This window comes from Erpetoichthys calabaricus, chromosome 13 (genome assembly GCF_900747795.2).
Source record: "Erpetoichthys calabaricus chromosome 13, fErpCal1.3, whole genome shotgun sequence".
In the NCBI taxonomy this organism is placed as follows: Eukaryota; Metazoa; Chordata; class Cladistia; order Polypteriformes; family Polypteridae; genus Erpetoichthys; species Erpetoichthys calabaricus.
Window position 1 is genome coordinate 99,346,398 of NC_041406.2, and position 21,774 is coordinate 99,368,171.

Here is a 21,774-nt window from a genome sequence, read left to right on the forward strand (position 1 = left end):
AATGATTAGATTACAGTGAAAACAGTACAGTCCTGAAATTGTATTTTTTTCCTTTCTGCATTTTTTTTCTCAATGGTCAAATTCTAAGCAGACATTGTACTGAAACAACCATTGACAACAGTATAGTCAGGTAAGCACATTTGTGAAAGGTTTTTTTTTTTCTCTTGCAAGATTAATGAATTGTTTACTTTCAAGTCAAATCCTCCATGTGACTGCTGAGGTACACACTTTGAATTGGGACTACTCTGAATGCTACCTTTTGTAGGCTACAATTAAGTTGAGACCTTGCCAAACATTCTGAAATTCTATAATAGAGATTACTTAATAATAGGCAACTTTTGTTTCACCGTTATTTTGAGAATTACCCTTTCTATTATGGATCCACGGTGCCACCTTTCATGGTACACATTGGATTTAGCCGTAATACTTTTTAATAATACTGCATTTCTGCCCCATGATCTTAGAGTTGGATGATTAAATTTCTATCATGTGGCACTAGCCTCTCTTAGTAGTATATGTTTTGGAGTGATTCTTGTAAGGTTGAACTCTACACATCCTCTAGTAGTGGTTTGTGTTAGGAAAGTATCTTGACATGACTTTGGGGAAAGTAACACACTGTTTGGGAGCAGTTACACAACTATAAAGAAAAATATTTGGAAGACCTGCTGCAACATTGTTACAAAGGTGGACCACCCTACTTCAGAGAAATGCCCAGTTTGAATTCTCTTCTTTAATAAGCCTCAAGAAAGACATCTTGAGGCAGCACCTGCTTGCCAACAACACAAAAAGTGACCTGGTTGTCATGGGTACTCATAGACTTGTTTATGGATTTATAAAGAAAAACATGTTTTTATCACTTAAGCCAACTTTAAAAGTTGGTTTAAACGTTTTTATTTTTTTGTTTGTTTTCTTTCTTTCACTAATTGTGGGAATTGTTCAATTATTATATCTTTATTTTACATATTTGCATTTCTTATGAAATCTGATATGAAGAAACACACATTTGGCTGTTCATTTTAAATTATACATCAAAACTATACCTTACATACAGTAGTGTGCTGCTGAGGGCTACAGCTGGATATCTCCCATCACTGTGGCCATTCCTTGGTTTGTTTTCATTGTAGTATCTTTTTCCTCCACAAGATGGAGTAGAGTGCTATAAGACAAACCCTGTGCATGCACACTTTTATACAGAAGGCTATGAAAAAGTTTTCACCCCCTTGATGAATTCCTCTAGTACTTCAGATATATGACACATAACATTTTCAGGTCTTAAAATAACACTTTTTTTTCCCAAATGATGGTGTCTTTTGAATTAACATCCATAACTAACTGTTGAATGGGATAGAGAGAGAGCAAGTGAGGAAGGAATGGACAAATACTGCAGGAGAAAGGCAGGTAATGTGTGCACCTGCATGACTTCAGGCATATGGGAGGAAAACTGGAATACCCAGATAAAGACCTATGGAAATAAAATATGAACTCCACACAGACAGTGAATAGGGTTGGCATTTAAGCCTAGGCCACTGGATATGTGAAGCAGCAGGACTAGCGACTGTACTGTTGTACCACCGTTTTATTGTGAAATTTTGCTGTTGTGGAGTTTTTTTTTGTCTTTTTAAGGTTGCCTTAATATATTTCTAGATATCTTCAAATTAAAACTGTGATATCTTGAAATGTATTTTAGATATCTCAAACTTGAGATAATGCAAAAATATCTGAAATACATTTTAAGATATCATGAGTAAGTCTTGAGCTAAACTGATGTAAAAGCCTCTCCATTTTGAGATATTTGAAATGTATTTTCAGTTAAAAAATGCATTTTCAGATTTCATAAAAATAACTTGCCATACAATTCAAAACTGATTTCAGTATACTGTAAATAAAAAAGACTGTAAAGTTGATTGTTTACAGGAATCCATTTTCAGATTTCCTTAACTGCCTATCAAATATTTAAAAATGTATAAAATATTATTTCAGGATAGCTCAGAATGCATTTGAGATATCTTAAAATTAATTTCAGATATCTCAATGTGATTTTATGATACATTGAAATGCATTTGTTGTGTCTAAAATTGCATTTTAAAATATCTAATATTAACTTGGTCTGTCATACTGTGTCAGCCTGGTGTATTCTTGCAGAGCTGAACAAAACTTTGCAGATTACCTTATATGCAATATGTCATGAACTAAATAAACAACCAAGCTTTCAAACCATTGCAAGCTGTGTATGTCAGTGTATCAACGTATAATTTTTTAGAGATAGATGTATCATTTGTTATATTTAGACACTGTTTTGTATGTTGTAAATTTTGTATCTTACCCAATATTTTCCCTTCAGTGTCTTACCTTTTTAAACAGAAAGGTTTAGGCATAGACATTTTGACATTTAATCTATTTTTTTTTTATTTACACTACCGATGAAAAGTTGTAGAGCACTTTAGTTTCTCAAGTTTTTCGTCAAAATGTAATAAGTTGAAATGCAACGAATTATATAAAATGGTGAAAAGGTAAGCAGTAAACTGACAGAAGTTTAAATTTAAATTTCAGGGTACAACTAATAGCTTACCACCTACAGAGGTTTTACCAACAACTAAAGTACAGTGCTGCTTGAAATTTAGTGAACCCTTCAGAATTTTCCATATACCTCCATAAATGAGACCTAGAACATAGTCATATTTACACACTTGTCCTAAAAGTAGGTAAAGAAAACAAATTTGACAAAAATATCCTACTTGTTCATTTATTTATTGAGGAAAATGATCCAATGTTACAAATCTGGGAGTGGAGAAATTATGAGACCCTTTGCTTTAAGTATTTGGTATGACCCCCTTTTGCAGCAATAACTGCAACTAAACATTTATGGTAGGTCTTGATCAGTCTTGCACTCGGCTTGGAGGAATCTGAACACATTCCTTCATACAAAATTGCCTAAATTCAGGGATGTTGCTTGGTTTTCTCAAATGAACTGCACACATCAGGTCTTAGCACAACATTGGGTCAGGACTTTGATTTGGTCATTCCAAAGCCTTGTATTCATCTTTAACCACTGTTTGGTTGAATGACTTGTTTTCATGGGGTCGTTGTCCCAGTTTCTCTTGAGATGTAGTCCATGGACAGATGTCCTGACATTTTCAGTTAGAATTCTCTGTTATAATCCAAAATTCATTTTCCCGTCCACAATGACAAGCTGTCCTGGCCCATATGCAGCAAAACAGGCTCAAGCATGACACTACTGCCACCATGTTTCACAGATAGGATGAGGTTCTTATGCTGAAATGCATACAATTCTCCAAATATAACGCTTCTCATTTGAACCAAAAAGTTCTATTTTGGTCTCATCTGTCCATTAAACATTACTCCATTAGCTTTCAGGTTTGTCCACATGCTCTTCAACAAACTGTAGATGGGAAGCAATGTTTTTTTTAGAAAGCGTTGTCTTTCTCCTCGCAACCTTACCATGCACACCACTGTTGTTCAGTGTTCTCCTGATGGTGGACTCATGGACATTAACCAACATGAGGGAGGCCTTCATTTGCTTAGAAGTTACCCATTGTTTTTTTGTGACCTTGTGGATAATCGCATGCCTTGCCCTTGGTGTGACCTTTGTTGGTCGACCGCTGCTGGGGAGAGTAACAATAGTCTTAAACTTCCTCCATTTGTACACAGTCTGTCTGACTTTGGATTGGTGCAGTCCAAACTCCTTAGAGATGGCTTTGTAGGCTTTCCCAGCACAATGAAAATCAGTTCTTTTTCTGAGGTCCTCTGAAATGTTCTTTGTCCGTAGCGTAATACCCTGACACTGCACAGACGTATTTGAAGATGAAGCCCTTGATAGAATATTGTTCTTATAATACAAAAAGGGTGCCCATTCACACCTGATTGTCATCACATTAATTGGCAACCATGACATTGGTTGACTACAGCTGACTCTAAACTCACCTTTAGAATACCTGTTGGGTTTGCATACTTTTGCCATTCACAGATATGTAATACTGAGTGATTTTCTTCAATAAATGAATGACCAAATATGATATTTTTGTCTCATTTGTTTAGCTGGGTTCTCCATGTCTATTTTTTGGACTTGTGTGACAATCTGATGATGTTTTAAGTCATATTTATGCAGGAATTTGAAAAAGTCTCATGAATTCATTAACTTTCAAACACCACCATAAATTAAGTCTTGCTTGTTGAAGCAAACAATTTGCACAGGTGTTCCAATTTCTTTTGATTACGTAAAAACCCTCAGTGTGTCTTAAAGCAGAGTTGGAACAGACGGTGTTACTATACCCTCTGAAGAACTACCTGGAAAAAATTCCAGTAATAATGGCAAGAAAATGCCAATTAACAATTGAAATGAGACATTATTACCCTTAGAACTGTAGGTCTTTCATTCATAGAAATTGCCATAAAAATATCAAAGTGTCAGTGAGTAGTGTGTTCAAAACAACCCATAAGCATTTGGAAACTGGAAGAAACTCTGAAAGGAAGAGATCTGGTAGACCCAAAGTCACAACCCAATCAGAAGACAAGTTTCTGAGGGTCAGCAGCTTATGTGATAGGCACCTCACAGCAAAACAGCTTCAAGTACAGCTTATCAGTGGTCGAAAAAAGTAAGGGTCAGTTTCGGCTGTGTAGTGTAGACTTTTTCTAGTCTGCAGTAGTCTACAGCCAGTATTTCAAGACCCTATTTTTTTCTTTATGGAATGGCTTCCGTATTGTCGCTCGCCCTGTCAAACCTGCAGCACAAACTGCAGAAACTGATGTTTCCTTTTTTCAGTTTTTGCTAACCTAAACTTCAAATTTAAACCTTTGACAGTTTACAGCTTACCTTTTCATCATTGTAGGTCATTCATTGCATTTCAGCTGATTACATTTGAATAAAAACTGGAAAAGCTGAGGTGTTCTAAAACTTTTGACTGGTAGTATATGTATTCACGTACAAGGGTCCAGGATGTATCCTTGTAACAGAGTGGTAAAGCAGAAACCAAACTAAATAAATTCTGTTTATGAAATTGGTCTTTAACAGAAACATATATACAGTAATCCCTCGCTATATCGCGCTTCGCCTTTCGCGGCTTCACTCCATCGCAGATTTTATATGTAAGCATATTTAAATATATATCGCGGATTTTCTGTGGACAATGGGTCTTTTAATTTCTGGTACATGCTTCCTCAGTTGGTTTGCCCAGTTGATGTCATACAAGGGACGCTATTGGCAGATGGCTGAGAAGCTACCCAGCTTACTTTCTCTCTCTCTCTCTCTCTCTCTTGCGCTGACGTAGGGGGGTGTGAGCAGGGGGGCTGTTCGCACACCTAGACGATACAGACACTCGTCTAAAAATGCTGAATGATTATCTTCACGTTTGCTATCTTTTGTGCAGCTGCTTCCTGAAACGACATGCTGCACGGTGCTTTGCATACTTAAAAGCACGAAGGGCACGTATTGATTTTTTTATCTGTCTCTCTCTATCTCTCTCTCTCTGCTCCTGACGGAGGGGGTGTGAGCTGCCGCCTTCAACAGCTTTGTGCCGTGGTGCTTCGCATACTTAAAAGCCAAACAGCACTATTGATTTGTTTGCTCCTTTGAAGAGGAAGATATGTTTGCATTCTTTTAATTGTGAGACAGAACTGTCATCTCTGTCTTGTCATGGAGCACAGTTTAAACTTTTGAAAAAGAGACAAATGTTTGTTTGCAGTGTTTGAATAACGTTCCTGTCTCTCTACAACCTCCTGTGTTTCTGCGCAAATCTGTGACCCAAGCATGACAATATAAAAATAACCATATAAACATATGGTTTCTACTTCGCGGATTTTCTTATTTCACGGGTGGCTCTGGAACGCAACCCCCGCGATGGAGGAGGGATTACTGTATATAAAAGAATAATTTTAATATAATTATTAAATAGCCCCTTAGCTGTTAGTCACTCTTTTCTTTCTGGGATTTCCTTGCTTCTCCAATGAATTTCAGAGACAAATGTTTTGCACAGAGGAACTCCTATATTGCATTTATGGTAAAAATGGAATTAGAAAATTCATCCCAGGAATTCTGAATGAGAAGGTCAAAATAACATGTCTTTATACAGAGATAAACAGACTGCAGCAGATTCCCTGGTCAGAAAATACACATTCCATATTTCTTTCAGTTGCCATGAGGACCTTTTAGCAGAATACATGAACATAACAAATGTTCTGAATAAAGAATATTCTTTAAGAACATTAGGCAAGTAATCACCAATTCTTCCCATCATCTAAGGACCCTTGGAGATCTTGAAAGAAAGTGGCAAGAGATCTATTGACAATTTAATCTCTCTCTAGATACATTTCCCAGAAAAGCAACGACCAAAGGAGAAGCACACAGTAGTGTTGCCTCATAGATCTAACACTCTGAGTTCAAATCCCATGTCTGCTCACTGTCTGTGTAGAATTTTCATGATGTTCCCATATCTATGTGGGGTTTTCTCTGTGTAGTGCAGTTTTTCTCCTACATCCTCAATGTGTGCATATTCCATTGATTGGAGACTCCAAATAGCCTCAATAAAAGTAAGTGTGTATGTGTGCTGGTGCACCAGTCTAGGGTTTGTTTCTGACTTGTGCCCAGTGCAGCTAGGGTATTCTTTTAGCTCACATGATCCAATAATGGATTAAGCCAGTTTTGAGAAAGTTATGTTTTGAAGTATCTTGTTAACTCATGGAGGTAGCAGTGCAGTGCTACGACTGAGCATCATGAACAATGAGTGCAATTTTCATTAAATATATTTGTTATATCTTATGTATATTTAAGGTATGTGATGTTTTCTTTATTAACACACATTAGTAATGCCTATTAAAAAAATTATGGAGCTCCATTAAAGATTACTTTATAAACCTATTTTACATTATGTTTAGTAAAAGTTGTATACAGCACACACATATCACTTGATTCTTTGAGTCATTGGTGGCTTTTGAACCTGTGACCTTGTGGATTGAGATCACACTGCCTGCCATATGCTTTGTATTCTTTTTTGGGCTACATATGCATCATTTTACACAAGTGTGACCTGACAGTTTACATTTTCATTTTAATATAGCTTTTTTTCAGTTGGTCATCAATTAGTCCTGTAGCATTGAATGCCTGATGACATGGTCTGATTTAACAACCTAAATAGCAAGGGAAATCTGAGATCATTCTTAACAGTGTTTTAGTATATTTAATTTGTTGTGCCCCTTCTATTCCATAATTAGAAGCCAAGAATAGAAATGAATATAATGTGGTCTTGGTCTCTTGCCACAGATATATTTTCATTTGGAAAACAGCTACAGTGTATTTTAAATGTTTGCTTATTGCTCATGTTTTAATTTTACATTGTACCATTTGTAATATAAAGGGGGTTTATGAGTTCTTTTGCATGTAGTAACTGTTTTGAATTGTTCAGCTCTATTAAGTCGTGTTAACCACCCAGTAAAATTTTTCTTCTTTTTCATGGTATCTTCTGCTGGCTTTCCTTCTGGCTAGTTAAATGACCACTGCCAACGTTTATAGACTCTTGCTCTTCATCTTTTAAAACAACCAAAAATGTTTTCAAAGCACTGCATTTTTACATGTGTAACTAATAAGTAGAGAGTCACTAGAGTCCATACTGGAGTACTATGATGGTTAATTGTTAAGGTATTATGTCAGTATTATGGTCGACAGCCTCATTAGTTCAATGAATTGGTGAGGTTTTGGAGATTTCCTCAGTTATTTTCTTCAGTTCCACAGGTATGCAGCCTTAAACATACTCATGCTAGGACATGCAGCACATCATATATTGCTGGAAAAATGCTTGCTGTTTCTTATTTTCCCCACTCTCTCCACGAGACATTTGTACAGTTGATTGGATTTGTTTCACACATTATTAAGCACAATACATAGCCCTTGTATAATTGTTTAGATTTCCACTCTGTAGACTGTAACTCAGTCATCAGGATTTAGAACATGGTAGTATTTCATTTTAATTTCTCAAGCCTAATTTTCATCAGGATCACAGCTGTCTGCAGCTGTCTAACAATAATTTAATCTCCAGAACTGAGGTGAGCCGGGTTATAGTCTAGGAAGAGGCCGTCTTAAGTTTGTTAGCCTTTTGTGTGCTTACGTACTTCACTCCAAAGTGTAAGTAACCCATTTTAGCTTTTGCATCTTGAAATGGACAGAAAAGCTACTCATCTGTTAAAATCAGAAACATTACTATACTATTACATATAATCTTTGTATTGAGTTGTAATGAGACAGTGAGGATTTTACTGAAGAGGATCAGGAAATGAAACATAGTTAAAAAATCAAGCAATAAGTCAATCTGTCATCAGAAGTACAAACAATAAACTAAAAATCAAAGACCTAAATTCCATAAGCAGGTTTTTTAGCCAGAACATTTTTTTATTGCCAGTATCACCCACAGACACCAATTTTGAATAACCAAAAGTGTGTGACGCTGACCTTTATATTTTTGATCCCTAATGACACATGCTGTTTGAGCCAAAAGTACACATCCAAGGTCAAACAAAATGGCGTTGAAACAAAACAATAAATATTGTCTGCTTTTTCAAATTGTATTCAATCTCCCTAAATGGATGCATATATTAAAAAAAATGACAAAATGCCACAGAAAATGAAATAGAACACCAAATCATAGCAAACTTTAGGCCTGCTTGATAGATGCAAGAATATTGACGAAACATTCAGCTCACATTCATAAACGTTTTACGATTCCTATCATTAAATCTTCTGTCACATCTGATTCAGACTATTCGTTTGTCCCTTCATTGCAGTTATGAACTGTGTTTTTAATATCTTCGCAAAAATCCCCTTTTTTTATCTAAGCAAAAAAAAATAGTTTTATATATCTGTACACCTTTCAAGTCATTAAATTAATTTCATTTAATTGTTGGTTCACAAAGTTCGTGTTATGGCAGCATAAGGCACAACACAGGAATTAACCCTGGAGTCTATGGCAATCCTTCGCCGGACACACTCATTCATTCCAGGACAGTTTAAGTAACCTAATTCACATCTTTAGTTTTATGGAATGGTGGGACAGATAGTGACTATGCTAGAACTGATTCCCAGGAATCCAAAGCTGTGATTCAGCAGTGCTGGCAACTTCTTTAACATATTGCCCAATGTTATATAAATGAAGAACAAGCCAAAACACTGATTACAATATGGAGCACTTGATCTGCTGAGGCAAATGTATGGGATCATTCAAAGTAACAGTGTTTACAAATATGCAGGATTAAACAAGATTTTATATAGTGAAACAATTACGACAAGTTATCAGCTGTGAACATAATTGAATCCAGCCTGGGAAATGGAACATTTCTAATATTTTCCAAAATCCAGATGAGGTAAAGTCAGTCAGCATAGTATTGTATGAACTGGCCTTAACTAGTTCTTTTAGAACCACCTAGATGTAGCACAATTCAATTCAGTTCTTTTTCTTTTTTGAGACGTGTCAGCTGGTTTAATACAGTTAAGAAATAGTTTAGAATGTTTCTGGTTGCATAGATTGGTCAAATGACACATACTCTTTAGCCAAGTTTGTGTGTTAATAGTAGTTTAGCTTCATAGCAGTCAATTCCATACATATTTAGCTAGACCAGGCTATGTTTGTAGACAGAAAATTGAAATTTATTGTTTGGTAAAATAAATATTTTCAATTTACTTTTTTAAATGCTTATTGTAAATGTTTCATATTCCTTTAGTCTTCAGCAAATTAAAAGCAGAAAAGATTAGATGTCAGAATGTTACACTTTTTCCCTTCTGTGTGTGGACTTTCTGCTAATTTACATATATGGTATGACCTCTTTAGGTTTCACAAATTCCATTTAGAACTTTTGCCTTATCATTTTCATTGAGTGTATGTAAAATGAACAGTTCTGAATGTACAACAGTACTCTTAATATGCGGTTAGGAGCACTAGTTGCAATGGCAATGGAGAACATACAAGATGGAACTTGTGTTTTCCAGGCCAGGTGAAGGCTGGCTCAAGGGACATTGTGATGGCGTCATTCTGCAGTGCAAAGAGAAGCCAGTGGTGAGCTTTTTTGTGAAATGGTTTGTTGCTGAAGCTCTCCATTTTAATCTTGGATGAATTGCTAATCTTGTTTAAGGAAAGAATATGCTTGCAGGTACAATTGCAGAAGCTTCTGTAATAAAATGTTTCAAAACTGTGGTTATGTGACATTGTTCAAAATTTCCTCAAGTGCACCATTTACCCCAGAAGTGATGCATAGTTCCTGTAATCATCTTGTTCCTTTCTGCTCTTGCCCAAATCCATTTATCCACTTAGATGATTGCAGTAATGTAATTTTGCCTTACCAGTACAATAGCTTTAATCTGTTTTCTTGCATTCTGTACTTGTGAACAAATAAAACATTTCATAACCCAATACATCACTTAAAGAAGCATGTCAACAGTAAAAGTGCTGATCATTGAAAATTTTTTCACAAATGTTTCCAGTGAGATTAAGAGTGTTGTGAAAGCCATTTTTATGAGCCCTCTATTTACCTTGGAAGAAGTGGCCTTGCAAAAGAAAAAAACGAGTATTAATCATAGATACTTTACTGGATGAAAAGCCAGAGAGCCTTTACTTGTGACTCGTAACAACCATTTTTGAGATCTTTTTCTTCATGGAAATAAATCGCCTCATGTATCTGAAGTTAGTGATTATATGTTAATTTGATTACATTAATGTGCAAGATCACAGCTTAAGGCAATTTGCTGGTATTTGTTATATTGTTTTTTTTTCTGTCAGCTGCTTAAAGCTGTTTCAGCCTTTCTTCTTATGCAAACAAATGTCAAGAAATTATTGTCTGTCCTTTTCACTTTATTGCTTTGATTGCCTTTTTCCTTTTTTTGTTTTCAACTTTTCCTTGACCCATTTGTCACCCCAGCCTTGAAGAAGGCCATCGGTCTCGGGGGCGTTTTGGAGGTGTCCTGCTTTCTTGTACTGACAAGCTGAACAGACGCACCTTGTTGGTCCGACCCACGAGCAAGCAAGACCCTTTCAGTCATTTCTCTGGCTTTTTCCCTCCTGTAAGACTCCACCTTTATTAATTTTACCAGTGAGCTTCCATTAGCTTTGTGTGAACCATTTTGAAAACAAGTAACCTAACTGACCCTTAATTGTGCAATATTGTTTAAGAAGACTTACTAATTATACAGTACAGTACATTTGCAGTGAGGATAATTGAGTTTTTCAATTTGATGCAGAGTCTTTGTCTGCACTGTACTTTTTAAAATGTCAGATGTCCATTTAGGAGTGTACAGTTTACACATTGCATAACATTCACATTATAGTCAGTCCTACCCTTTATGTGAAGAGACCTGGTTATAAGTTTACTTTTTTAGTATAAGTGTGTTGGTTGTTGTATTGATAATTGTGAAAACTTTGTAGTTGCAATATGACTCTATCAGGTAGTTATCTGTACCAGAAAATTAATACATAGAATGACTCTGAATTTTGTGAGTCTCGTTCTGGCATTAAGTACTAAGTCAGTGGAAAAAGGCGTTTGTATGACTCTGCATTTCATGTTTGTTGTTTGCTACTACTCCTGAAAATTATGAAAAACACAGTATAATACTGTAATGGACTGTAAATGCTGAGCATCATTAAAACCATGATTCAAAAAAGGCATTTTTGAAGACAACCTAAATTTTACATATATGTGGTGTCCTTATATCCTAGCCAGCTAGTTATACAAATCACTGATTAAATGCAGTTAAATAAAAGCTTGAAAAATCTCCCCCAAACTACACATAACAAATATATAACAGTCCAGGACTCCATCATGTAAGATTCCCCTTCTAGATTACAATATCGGGTCCAGTAGGCTTTAATCATAAATAAAAATTTAAAATGAACAAAGGTTATAAAGATTCAGAGCAATGTAATATAAACATAGATGTGTTATAAAGACAGTTGTTTAGCCCCAGATATAACTGGAAGTCAGTTGTATTCAAACTAGAGACTATTGCAGCTCTAATTTCTTACATTTTATGGAAGATTTAGATAATCACAGTGTTTAAATAACAGTTGTGGTTTTCCATTGTTGTCTTGTTGTTGGTGGTGGTGATGATTTAGAATACTGATACAGGTGCCTTCAAGAAGATGGTTTTTGTGTTTTCGTATTTTTTTCTATTTAGACCTTTTTGTTGGGGCTCTAGTGTCACAGGACCAGTCATATACATTATACGTCTGGAGACAACTATGATAGAATTTGGCTTAAAAGCAGGTGGAAACCAATAGAAATTTCACTAAATGTGCCATTTCTTAATTAATCCAATGCCTTATGAATACAAGGCTCAAAGTTAGTGAGATGACTTAAACCTTAAAGAGCAATGGTGCTTTTGTAAGAGTTGTCCAAACGATTAGCTAGCCTGTGATTATATTGATAAATGTCTATGGGTTTAAAGTTTACCCAGATACACCTGTTAAACATATAAATGAGTGTTGTATTCAGAGGCCACACTACATACGTTAAAATTAAATATAACCTTTTGCGAAAGTAAAACAGTATGTTAAAGTAGAATATACTTTGACATTAAAGAAAATTACTGATCCAGTGACAGAAGTAAACTATGTATTGCCCCTGACTGCACACTGTTACTCACACTTGAAAAGATACATTCGGATGTAAATGTGAGAGTGAAAGATTTGGCAGCTACAACCACAAAAAATGAACTCAAAAATATACATTTGAGCTAAACATTGTGCCGCTACATCAAGTTAACAAGTGGTGAAAAGAACTCCTGTTAAATGTTTTCCTTTTGCTGTTGATAATGAAGAGTTAAAGTTATTTTCTAATTGTAAACCCCAAACATGCCATTTTAGAATTTACAAAAACCACAGGGCTTAATTGAATGTTACTCTTAATGCATTCATTTTGAAATGTAACCGTCAATATTGCCACAAGAAATTCACTACATATTGCTGCACATCAAGATGTTGCTTCGCTTACATTTTCAGTTATACCCAAACATTTACACAGCACAGACGGGAGGGAATTGTTTTTAGAAACAACCCCTGTGGATTTAGCCTTTTAAGTGTCAGATTTTTCTCTTATCCACTACCAAATTTTAGCAAGTTGTCTCTAGACGTGTGCTGTTGTTTCAAGAATCACATCTGACCCTTTGAGACTAGTCGGACCCTGGTTTTCAGCAGCCTTAGGGAGGTTTTTTTGGTTTTAAATGAGCCATTTCAGGCCATAAGTGATTTTTGATATATAGACATCCCCTTAAAAAAAAGTCTATATTTTTGATAACATAAATACACAATCTTAAAATCACTGCTGAAAAGTAAATTACCACCTAAATGTGCTGTAAAATATCCTCAACAAATATTTGTGCTTTACATTCATCATTTTGCTGGCAATGTTAATGAAAGCTCACGTTATTTGATCAACTGCTATTGGGAAATCCAGATAATTTCCTTTCTGTGTCATGAAAATTGCATCTTAAATTTATTCTTCTCTTGATAATAGTAGAAATTGGAAAAGGGAATGAGTCATCTAATATGTGATGGCAATATTTAATACAGTAGTTGTGAAAACTTAGAAGACATTTTTAAATTGAAATATCTGTTTGTCTGTTTATTCAATGTCATTTTAAATATATTGAGTATTAAAAATAAGACATGTATAAATCAATATTTTTTTTTACTGTGGATTTAATACAAACCAAAGTTTCAGGTCTAAATTTATATACATTTGAATCAATTTGAAATAAAAAAAAGGAAATGAGACGATGCTGCTTTTTGCTGTTTGCTGATTGGCACTTCTGCTATGCTAACAGCTTGTATTTTGTTTGCTTGTGGTTGCCAATGTTACTATAAAACCTTCACCTTTTAAATGATATTTATTTCCAAAAGCAGACTGCTGCCAAAGTTTTAGAAGTGTCTCACCAACAACATGGATTCCTTTCAGTCACATACACCAAAGCGGTGACAAAAAATGTGAGACACAAGCTGACATCTAAGCATGAGAAGAGCTCTCGAAGTCTGCAAAGACTCTCTGAAGGTCTGCTAGACTCGTCCCCTCAGTTCCTGCATGAGATTCTACTGACTACTCAGCCCTTTGATGTGGTCCTCTCCTGCCCACTTCTGGCCACTGTTGTCAACATTCTTCAGGTCGAGTTACCAAAGAGGGGTAAAGACAAAGGCAAGTCTGCCGGACAACCTATGAGGACTCACACCTTGACATCACACAGCCTTCCCCTCATTTACATCAATACCAGTGTGATCCGCATCTTTCTGCCCAATGTGGAAGAGGTGCAACATGAAACAGGTCAGTGAAAAGGGTGTGTGAAGATCTTCTTATTGCTAACAGAACTCTGACTTGTTGTAGCTGCTTATTCCGGAAGTGTATTGGCATTTCTGTTTATGTGATACTTATTTAACTTTTATATACTATGCAACATAAGATGCACAATTAGAGATTAAAGTCTTGCTGACCTCGGTTAACTAGCCACCTAGCCACAGAATTGGTAGCACTCACAGAAAAGAGGATGATCTGGAAAGACTGAAGAAGCAGCCTGTCAATATGATAATTATAATCATATTACTTAATAATAATCAACTTAAATTTAAAAACAAAACTTCCATTCCATACACAAAAGAGTATGTACTTATGTAATGCTATGTTGCAGTGGACTTTGTTGTTATGCCAGTCCATTACAGTAAAACAACATACAATTAAAGCCCATCAATGCCCAAATCTTAAAACTCAGTGGTATGAGATCACTCTGAACTCCTTGATGATTCACATGATCCATATAGTAGATGTAAAACTGGAGAGAACTGAATTAAATAAAAAATCTACAAAAATAAATCCATCCATCCATTTTCCAACCTGCTGAATCCGAACACAGGGTCACGGGGGTCTGCTGAAGCCAATCCCAGCCAACACAGGGCACAAGGCAGGAACCAATCTCAGGCAGGGTGCCAACCCACCGCAGTACAAAAATAAATATAATTAGAAAAGAGTCCTATTTAAAAATGACCAGAAAGTACTTGTTACCCAAACTCCAAATATTCACAAAACTTGTTTTACTAGCAGCAGAGGAGATCTTCTTCATAATCTGACTCAGAGCTCACTGAACCTCATTTCCGGGATGGTGAAGTAAACCCTAATTCTGGCAACATTTACTTCTTGCTTGCAAAGATAAAGGCAAAGTAAAAGCAAGGAGAACACTACATTCTTGGAACTCTTAGACCTCCTGTTCACGTGCATGGCCTTTTTCTGCTGGGCATTACTGCAGACACCTTGTGGGCAGGATGCGGGAGTCCTCTGTACTCGTAATGGAAGTCTGTCAGTTTTGCTTTTCTGTTCAGGATAAGCTTATAGGCATCTCTTGAAAACGTCTTGAGTGCTATACTCATCATTATGACTTTGTGGAAGCTGAAGATGGTCATGTGTTCTGTGAAATCAGCCATACCTTATTTCTAGCAAATACAGTGGATGTTTTTTCTCACATTTTGTTACATATCCAGGGCAACTTACATATCACAAGTATGCAGCACAGTTGTTTTTGTATTTCTTCTCACTGATTCATATGAATGGCATTAAATTGCTTGCCCTGTGGTTTACGGAACAATGCCTTAACCATCAGGGGACCTTTCTCCCTACCAACTTAAAGCTAGCCTATATAACATCATTGTATAATGAACACCAACTCAATGCACTACAAAGGCACCTTGCAGCTGTCTTTATATTTTTTTTTTACAGTTGTTGAAAATTAATTAGTCAAATGACCATGTGCTTTACATTTACATTGCCTACACCTAATCCTGGTCTGTTGTTACTGTTTTATTTTTCTAGTTTCAGCCCAAAAAGAATTCTTCTGAGAATGTGAATCTTTGGAACAGCACAGTAGATCTAGTCCAAGCCTAGAGTGGCAGCTGTAGCATCAGATATTCTGTTATTAAAAGGGTCAGGTTCTCATGTAATCTTGTTCTATATAACACCTTTCATTGATAATACCACCACAAGCTATTTTTTAGAAAATCAAACAAGATAACCAGAATGAAAAAATATTAATGAATTTGTGCTTATAAAAAAGTTGCACATTCATGCTATGCAGTTTGATCCACGTAATGGTTTGTCTCTGAATATAGCTGGAGGATCCCTGAAAAAAGAAGACACCCTTGTCCTGAAGCTGGGCTCTTTAAGCATGGCTCCTCAAGCTGACAACCCCCTAACCAGGACAGCACTGAGAAAAGACATCTATCAGTAAGAAAATGCAGTGTTTATCTTCATCTTTTAGAGGGGTTGGAGGGGGTGTCTTAGTAAGTCTGCATGCATTCTTTTTTCTTAATGCATGGGAATTGAGGATTGCACCAGGCTATTTTTAGAGAGCATTGAACTCAAAATTGTGCCCGCAATTTGTTTAAATGTGTCACTCAAAATCTGTATAGCTTTAGAAGCAAGTCACACTTCATAAAAGTAGACATGAAGTTATTGCTTCTTGTCGAGTGCTTTCTTTAACCGAACTGTCTTTTGTTCAAAGGAAATTTAAATCAGATGAGGTTATTCCTTTTTTTAACTTATCCAGTGGTACTATATCTTTGCACTGTGGTTTAGCTCCCCAGGAGCTGCGGAATTTTATAAATAAAATGGAAGCAGCCAGCTGAAATACAAGACAGTTGATACACATTGTAGTGCCACAGGGATCAAAGCTCTGAGAAAAATGTGCACTTTTGATGAAATGTTCATCATGAGCTCATTTTCTTTGAGTGCTAAGGATCTGGATTTTGTCTCAGCTCTGAGCAGTTGTAAATGGGTAGCAATACTGGCAAACATGTGTCTAGCACAAAATTAAAGCAAAGCATGAACCTCTTCGTAGTCATATTTCTAGCAGGCACATGTACTGATGAATTGGAAGGCATCTCTTTTCACCCATTTATAATACCTCTTTAATGAAGGAATAAGGTCTACATTTAATATAATGTATGATATTCCATGGAGAAGGCTAAAAGAGAATGTGTGCTTAAAGCAGAGTGTTTTTATTTCAGCTTGGTCCTTCAGTGCACATTGTATGTGTAAGAATATTTCTTAACTGCTGACTCTGCCTGTAACTTTCCTAAACCCACCCACTGTTACTGTGGACCCAGATTCAGTAAAACCACCACCACCACTACTCAGCATCCTGATGCTGTCATCATGTTTACACTCTTCTTAATCACTTATATCCCATATTTTTCTGAACACTGTGACTGAAAGGCGCTATATGAGCTCCAACACAGACAGACACGGGAGACACACTGATAAAATAAATAAATGTTTAATTTCTATTTCTTCACCTATGGGCAACGCCTTTGCTGTTCCCACAGGCACAACACAGTCCACACAAGCACAACTCCACACAATACTTTTGTCTCTTATTCCTCCTCCACTCCTCCTCCTGACTCTGGTCTCCGGAATAGTGGCTGCTGGCTCCTTTTGTAATACACCCGGAGGTGCTCGATAACTTCATTTCCAGCTGCACTTCCGTGTGTGACGGAAGGACTGCCCATAAGGGCTCAGCAACTCCAGCTGCAGCACCCCCTGGCAGTGCCTGCGGATCACAACAGGGCTGCACCAAACTCCAACTCCCATGAAGCCCTGCGGGAGCCTGAGGCACTGCTGCAACCCAGGGGGGTTGCTATCTAGCGTCCCTGGGGAGGTAACCTTCTGGCCACGCTTGCTCCCCTGGTCCTCTCAGTGTGGAGGCATCCCGGCTGGGCAAGGGCCCTGGCCGCACGCTACAACACCCTATCCCATCCCCTCCAGGAGATGCAATCTTGGAGCACCTTTAGCCACAGGCACATTCCACCATGGTATACTATGAAGCACCTCTGGAAATCTTCCTGCCCGCTGCTATTTGGCAATTCAGTGCCTCCTCCTGACACCCTAAACTAAATGCTGATATTCATTAAGATTATGTTGCAATTTCTGCACAATATACATTGATTATTTATTGATTGTATCATTTATCCTAAGTTTATTCCCATATACTGCTGGTTCTTTGACCTTAGCTGAGCTAGGATGAGATGACTTGTGTGGGAAGAGGGGATTGTGTCATTTTGATGTAATGGGCCTTCCCTGTGGCATTTGTTCTGCAGGATAATGACTTCAGTGGTGGTCATCTTTACCTGAGTGAGGATTGTGGAATTGGTGCCACATCCCACATAGCTGATACAGAATGTTGTCTGGAAGCATCGGTTATAGAATCTTATATTTTAGGTGAGAATGGTAGATAGCTTAAGTCTTACTACTATAAAGGAGAATGGTTTAATGCAGCCTTAAAAATAATGAAGTTTCCTTCTTAAAGTTATTGTTCCACCAGACTCTGACAGCATGGTTTTGTCAAGTTTTCCCGGTACAGCTCATACGTGGTTGAACAACATTTTGTGTTGCATTTTCGCTCAGTTAGCTGCTTAGGAATGGAAACTGGCGATCAAATTCCAAAGTGTCTCCAGACGATAGTTATTTCTAGGGGCTCATGTACCTTGCCAGGGGCATCTTTTGGTATAGGATCTGAGATACAGTCCTAGACTCTTGTGGACCTCATTATTTGATGTCAACAACCACAGGGAGAGCATGGTGGTAAGTAACAAAAGGGGTCAAAGCAATGAAACAAAAATGTTTGGCACCTGTTTAGGTGATAAAAGGATCATTTGCCCCTGTTTGCTTCCCATTATGTTAATATCCTTCCTTTGATATAAATTTTCCCTTAGCCACCCATATTACTATCTAGACTTCCCAATGTCTTTCAATCACATTAACCACCAATCCTCTCACCTATCCCTGCCAGCCACCAGATCTTTTCTTTCTTCATCATGCTTATTTTCCACATCACCATTCATAATTGATTATACATATAACTCTGTCTTCACCAACTACTTCCTTTTTACACTTCTCTCAGACTTTGTTTAGTAATCTGGGGTTTGCAAAGTTGGTTATGGATGGCTGTAGTGGCTTCAGGTTTTTGTTCCAACTCATTTGTTAGGATTCCCCACACTTAACTGCTTATTATTGTCTTAAACATCTGCATTCACTGTTTTAAATTACATATTATTTGCAATAAGATGCAAATGACAAAGGAACAAGCAGGTCTCCATTTAAATTGTTTTTGTTTAAGCTGACATGTACTCATAGTGAACTAAATATTTGGAAGAAAATGAAGGACTGAGAATTGCTAATCCTCTTAAGGCTACTTATCATTTGAATGATATCTTTGGAAATAAAAAAATGTATGATATAGGAATGTCCTGAAATGGCGGGATAAAACACAAAATAAACCTGTAAAATTGAATAAGCTCTGTAATTGGCAAAAATTGTTTTCTAATTAAACAAGTGGAGGAGGAAAATCCTCCGGCTCCTATGGCCATTCACAACCAACTTTGCAGATCCCTGCCCTAAAATATGCATTCCTTAATTCTTACCTCATACCACCCTCTTCTCTACCACACCTTCTCTCTTATACTTGCCCCTTAATCACCTCTCATATCTCCACCAACTACCCTACACCTCACAGTCATGTTTTACAGCGGTTACCCATCCATTCCACACACATCGCCCTGCATGTACTTACCAAAGTAGAATTTTCTGTTGTCTATACCTGTCCATTGTCTAATGATTGAACTAAAAGATAATTTATAAGGGATCATTGTGCACAACATCAGGGCCATAAGAGGTTGTGTTATCACATATTATATAATATAGTATACTGTATGTGTTGATTCCGTGACACTATAGCTGGGATATTAGCTAGCAGAAATTAATGTGTTTTCCTGTATTAGTAAGAAAAGACTTAAAGGAAATGTTAGCAAATTAAATAATTTCTGTTGTGGCCAAGATCAAAAATGTCCTTTCCAGAGGGCTACAAATCATTACTTTTTAATGCCAGATAATGAAGACCTTTTTTTTGGGTTAAAATAATAGGAGTTGCTATGCTGTAGTCAATCAGCATAAAATAAGTGAGAGGAAACAAGTGTAAAAGTTGGAAGTAAAACAAAGCTATAAAGTCTTAACACTTAGCTATTTTTTTCCTCTGTTCATCCTCAAATTTGTAATTTTATTGAGGAGTTGAGGTGGCTATTGTTTTGTAGTGTTAGGGTGCTAAAAAGTAGCAAAAAGAGAATTGCAACGTGAAATACAAAAAGTCTGCTGCCTTATGTTTACTTGAGTACTGGAGGAGTAAACATTTTAGAGTCATTAATGAGGAGGCTATGGTTTACTGTGATGTAATAAGACTTGTCATTACCAGACAGCTGAATGCATCATAATGCATAATCCAATTAAAACACTACTAATAGAACTATATGAAATATAGCTGTTTATACTGATTACATATTTTATTGAACAGGCACTTGCAGTGGTTTATAGATTTTTTTTTCTAGATTAGGTTTTGTTTCTTGTATAGTGATTGAAGCTCACAGGACCAAAGAAGGAGATCCTCAAAGCCTTAGTTATTAGGAAAAAAATTATTCTTCTTTATATCTTAGGAATAATGGAAGCCACAAAGATGGATTCACTAGAAGTAGCTCACTTAGTTTAAAAGTAAGCCACAGCATACAGTATATGCATTTTTTCTTATAGGCATGATATTTAGAACTATATGCAGCAAGTCCTGGCCAATTCTTGTACACTGCTCTGTGCATGCTAGCATTTGGATTTCTTCAGTAACCACACCTGTTTGGTAGCACCTGCTTTTAATAGATTTTTGACCCTCATTCACTTCATACCTATATTGCATATCATATTATGACGTCTGGAAACAGACCAGTGTTTTAAAGGTAAGAAAAAAAATCAAACAGCATACTTAATAAGCCTTCATTTGGAACCAATTAACACTTTTTTTATGTGATCACAATAAAAAAATATCACTTCATAACACTGTTTGTCTCAAGTGAGCCTGTAATATGAGTTATGACAGAAAGCTCGGCTCTTGCTTGCTCCATCAGCTGCGCAAGGCCATTGTCAATTTACACAGCTGAAATCGTTTTTCTGCTTTTTCCAAACATGTGAATGTAACCTAGGAAATGTCCTGCATGCTTTCATTCATAGCTTTCTTGTGGTATTGTTTTCTTTAAAATCTCACAGATCTTTTTTTTTTCCATGGAGATCTAGCTCTTGGAACACTTAATCAAAAGCTCCTTGCAAGCCAGAGGCTTGACTATCTCTGGGCATTTTTTTCTGTTTTGAGTCATCTGAAGATTTGCTGGTTGGCTTATGACTCAACAAAGATTGCCCCTCCAAACCATTTTAATAAAAGTCTATTGGAATTACTCTAGTTTTAAATTTTTCTAGTGAGCACCATACACATTACAGGTATTCCATAAACACAGCCTATCAAACATTAACTTTATCATTCTGTAACATTTGGTTTATAGTTACTTACAAATTGTACGTGTTCTGTAAAATTATTTCTGTATTTCTGGCATTGGAGCAGTGCCAGATGAAATGACTCATTTAGGCATCCACAGCAGGTCCCCGATGGGTATTAAAGTGGCAGTCGGACATTTTACACAAAATAGTAAGTGAGAAAACTTTCAAATTAGTAATTCAGAGATTTTAAACTCTGTGGCTTCTTAGGTTGCCGGTGGCTATTAGACATCTACTCATCTGTGGTTCTTTACAGAGTCCTCATATTTTTATAGCTCCCTGTAATTATTTTATTGGTTTTCTTTGTATTATTAGTTACTCACCTTTAGTTTTAATGTCAAAATTAGATGTCCTCACATGTTAGGAAACAATACTGAGAAAAAGTAGAGCTAT

At 36.6% G+C, this 21,774-nt stretch overlaps 1 protein-coding gene across 5 annotated transcripts in view; it reads left to right on the forward strand.

The window, feature by feature from the left end:
* Window positions 1-21,774, forward strand: part of LOC114663785 (intermembrane lipid transfer protein VPS13B-like) — a 908,960-nt gene that overhangs the window by 589,929 nt on the left and 297,257 nt on the right. Inside the window, exons 28-30 of one of the 5 annotated variants that reach the window (XM_051935847.1) lie at window positions 9,986-10,052; window positions 13,887-14,301; window positions 16,131-16,245. In XM_051935847.1, the coding sequence (XP_051791807.1) occupies window positions 9,986-10,052; window positions 13,887-14,301; window positions 16,131-16,245 (597 nt within the window). Of the gene's footprint in view, window positions 1-9,985; window positions 10,053-10,911; window positions 11,054-13,886; window positions 14,302-16,130; window positions 16,246-21,774 lie in introns of those variants that run through there. The other 4 variants (XM_051935848.1, XM_051935845.1, XM_051935846.1 and 1 more) reach the window with 4 other exon arrangements.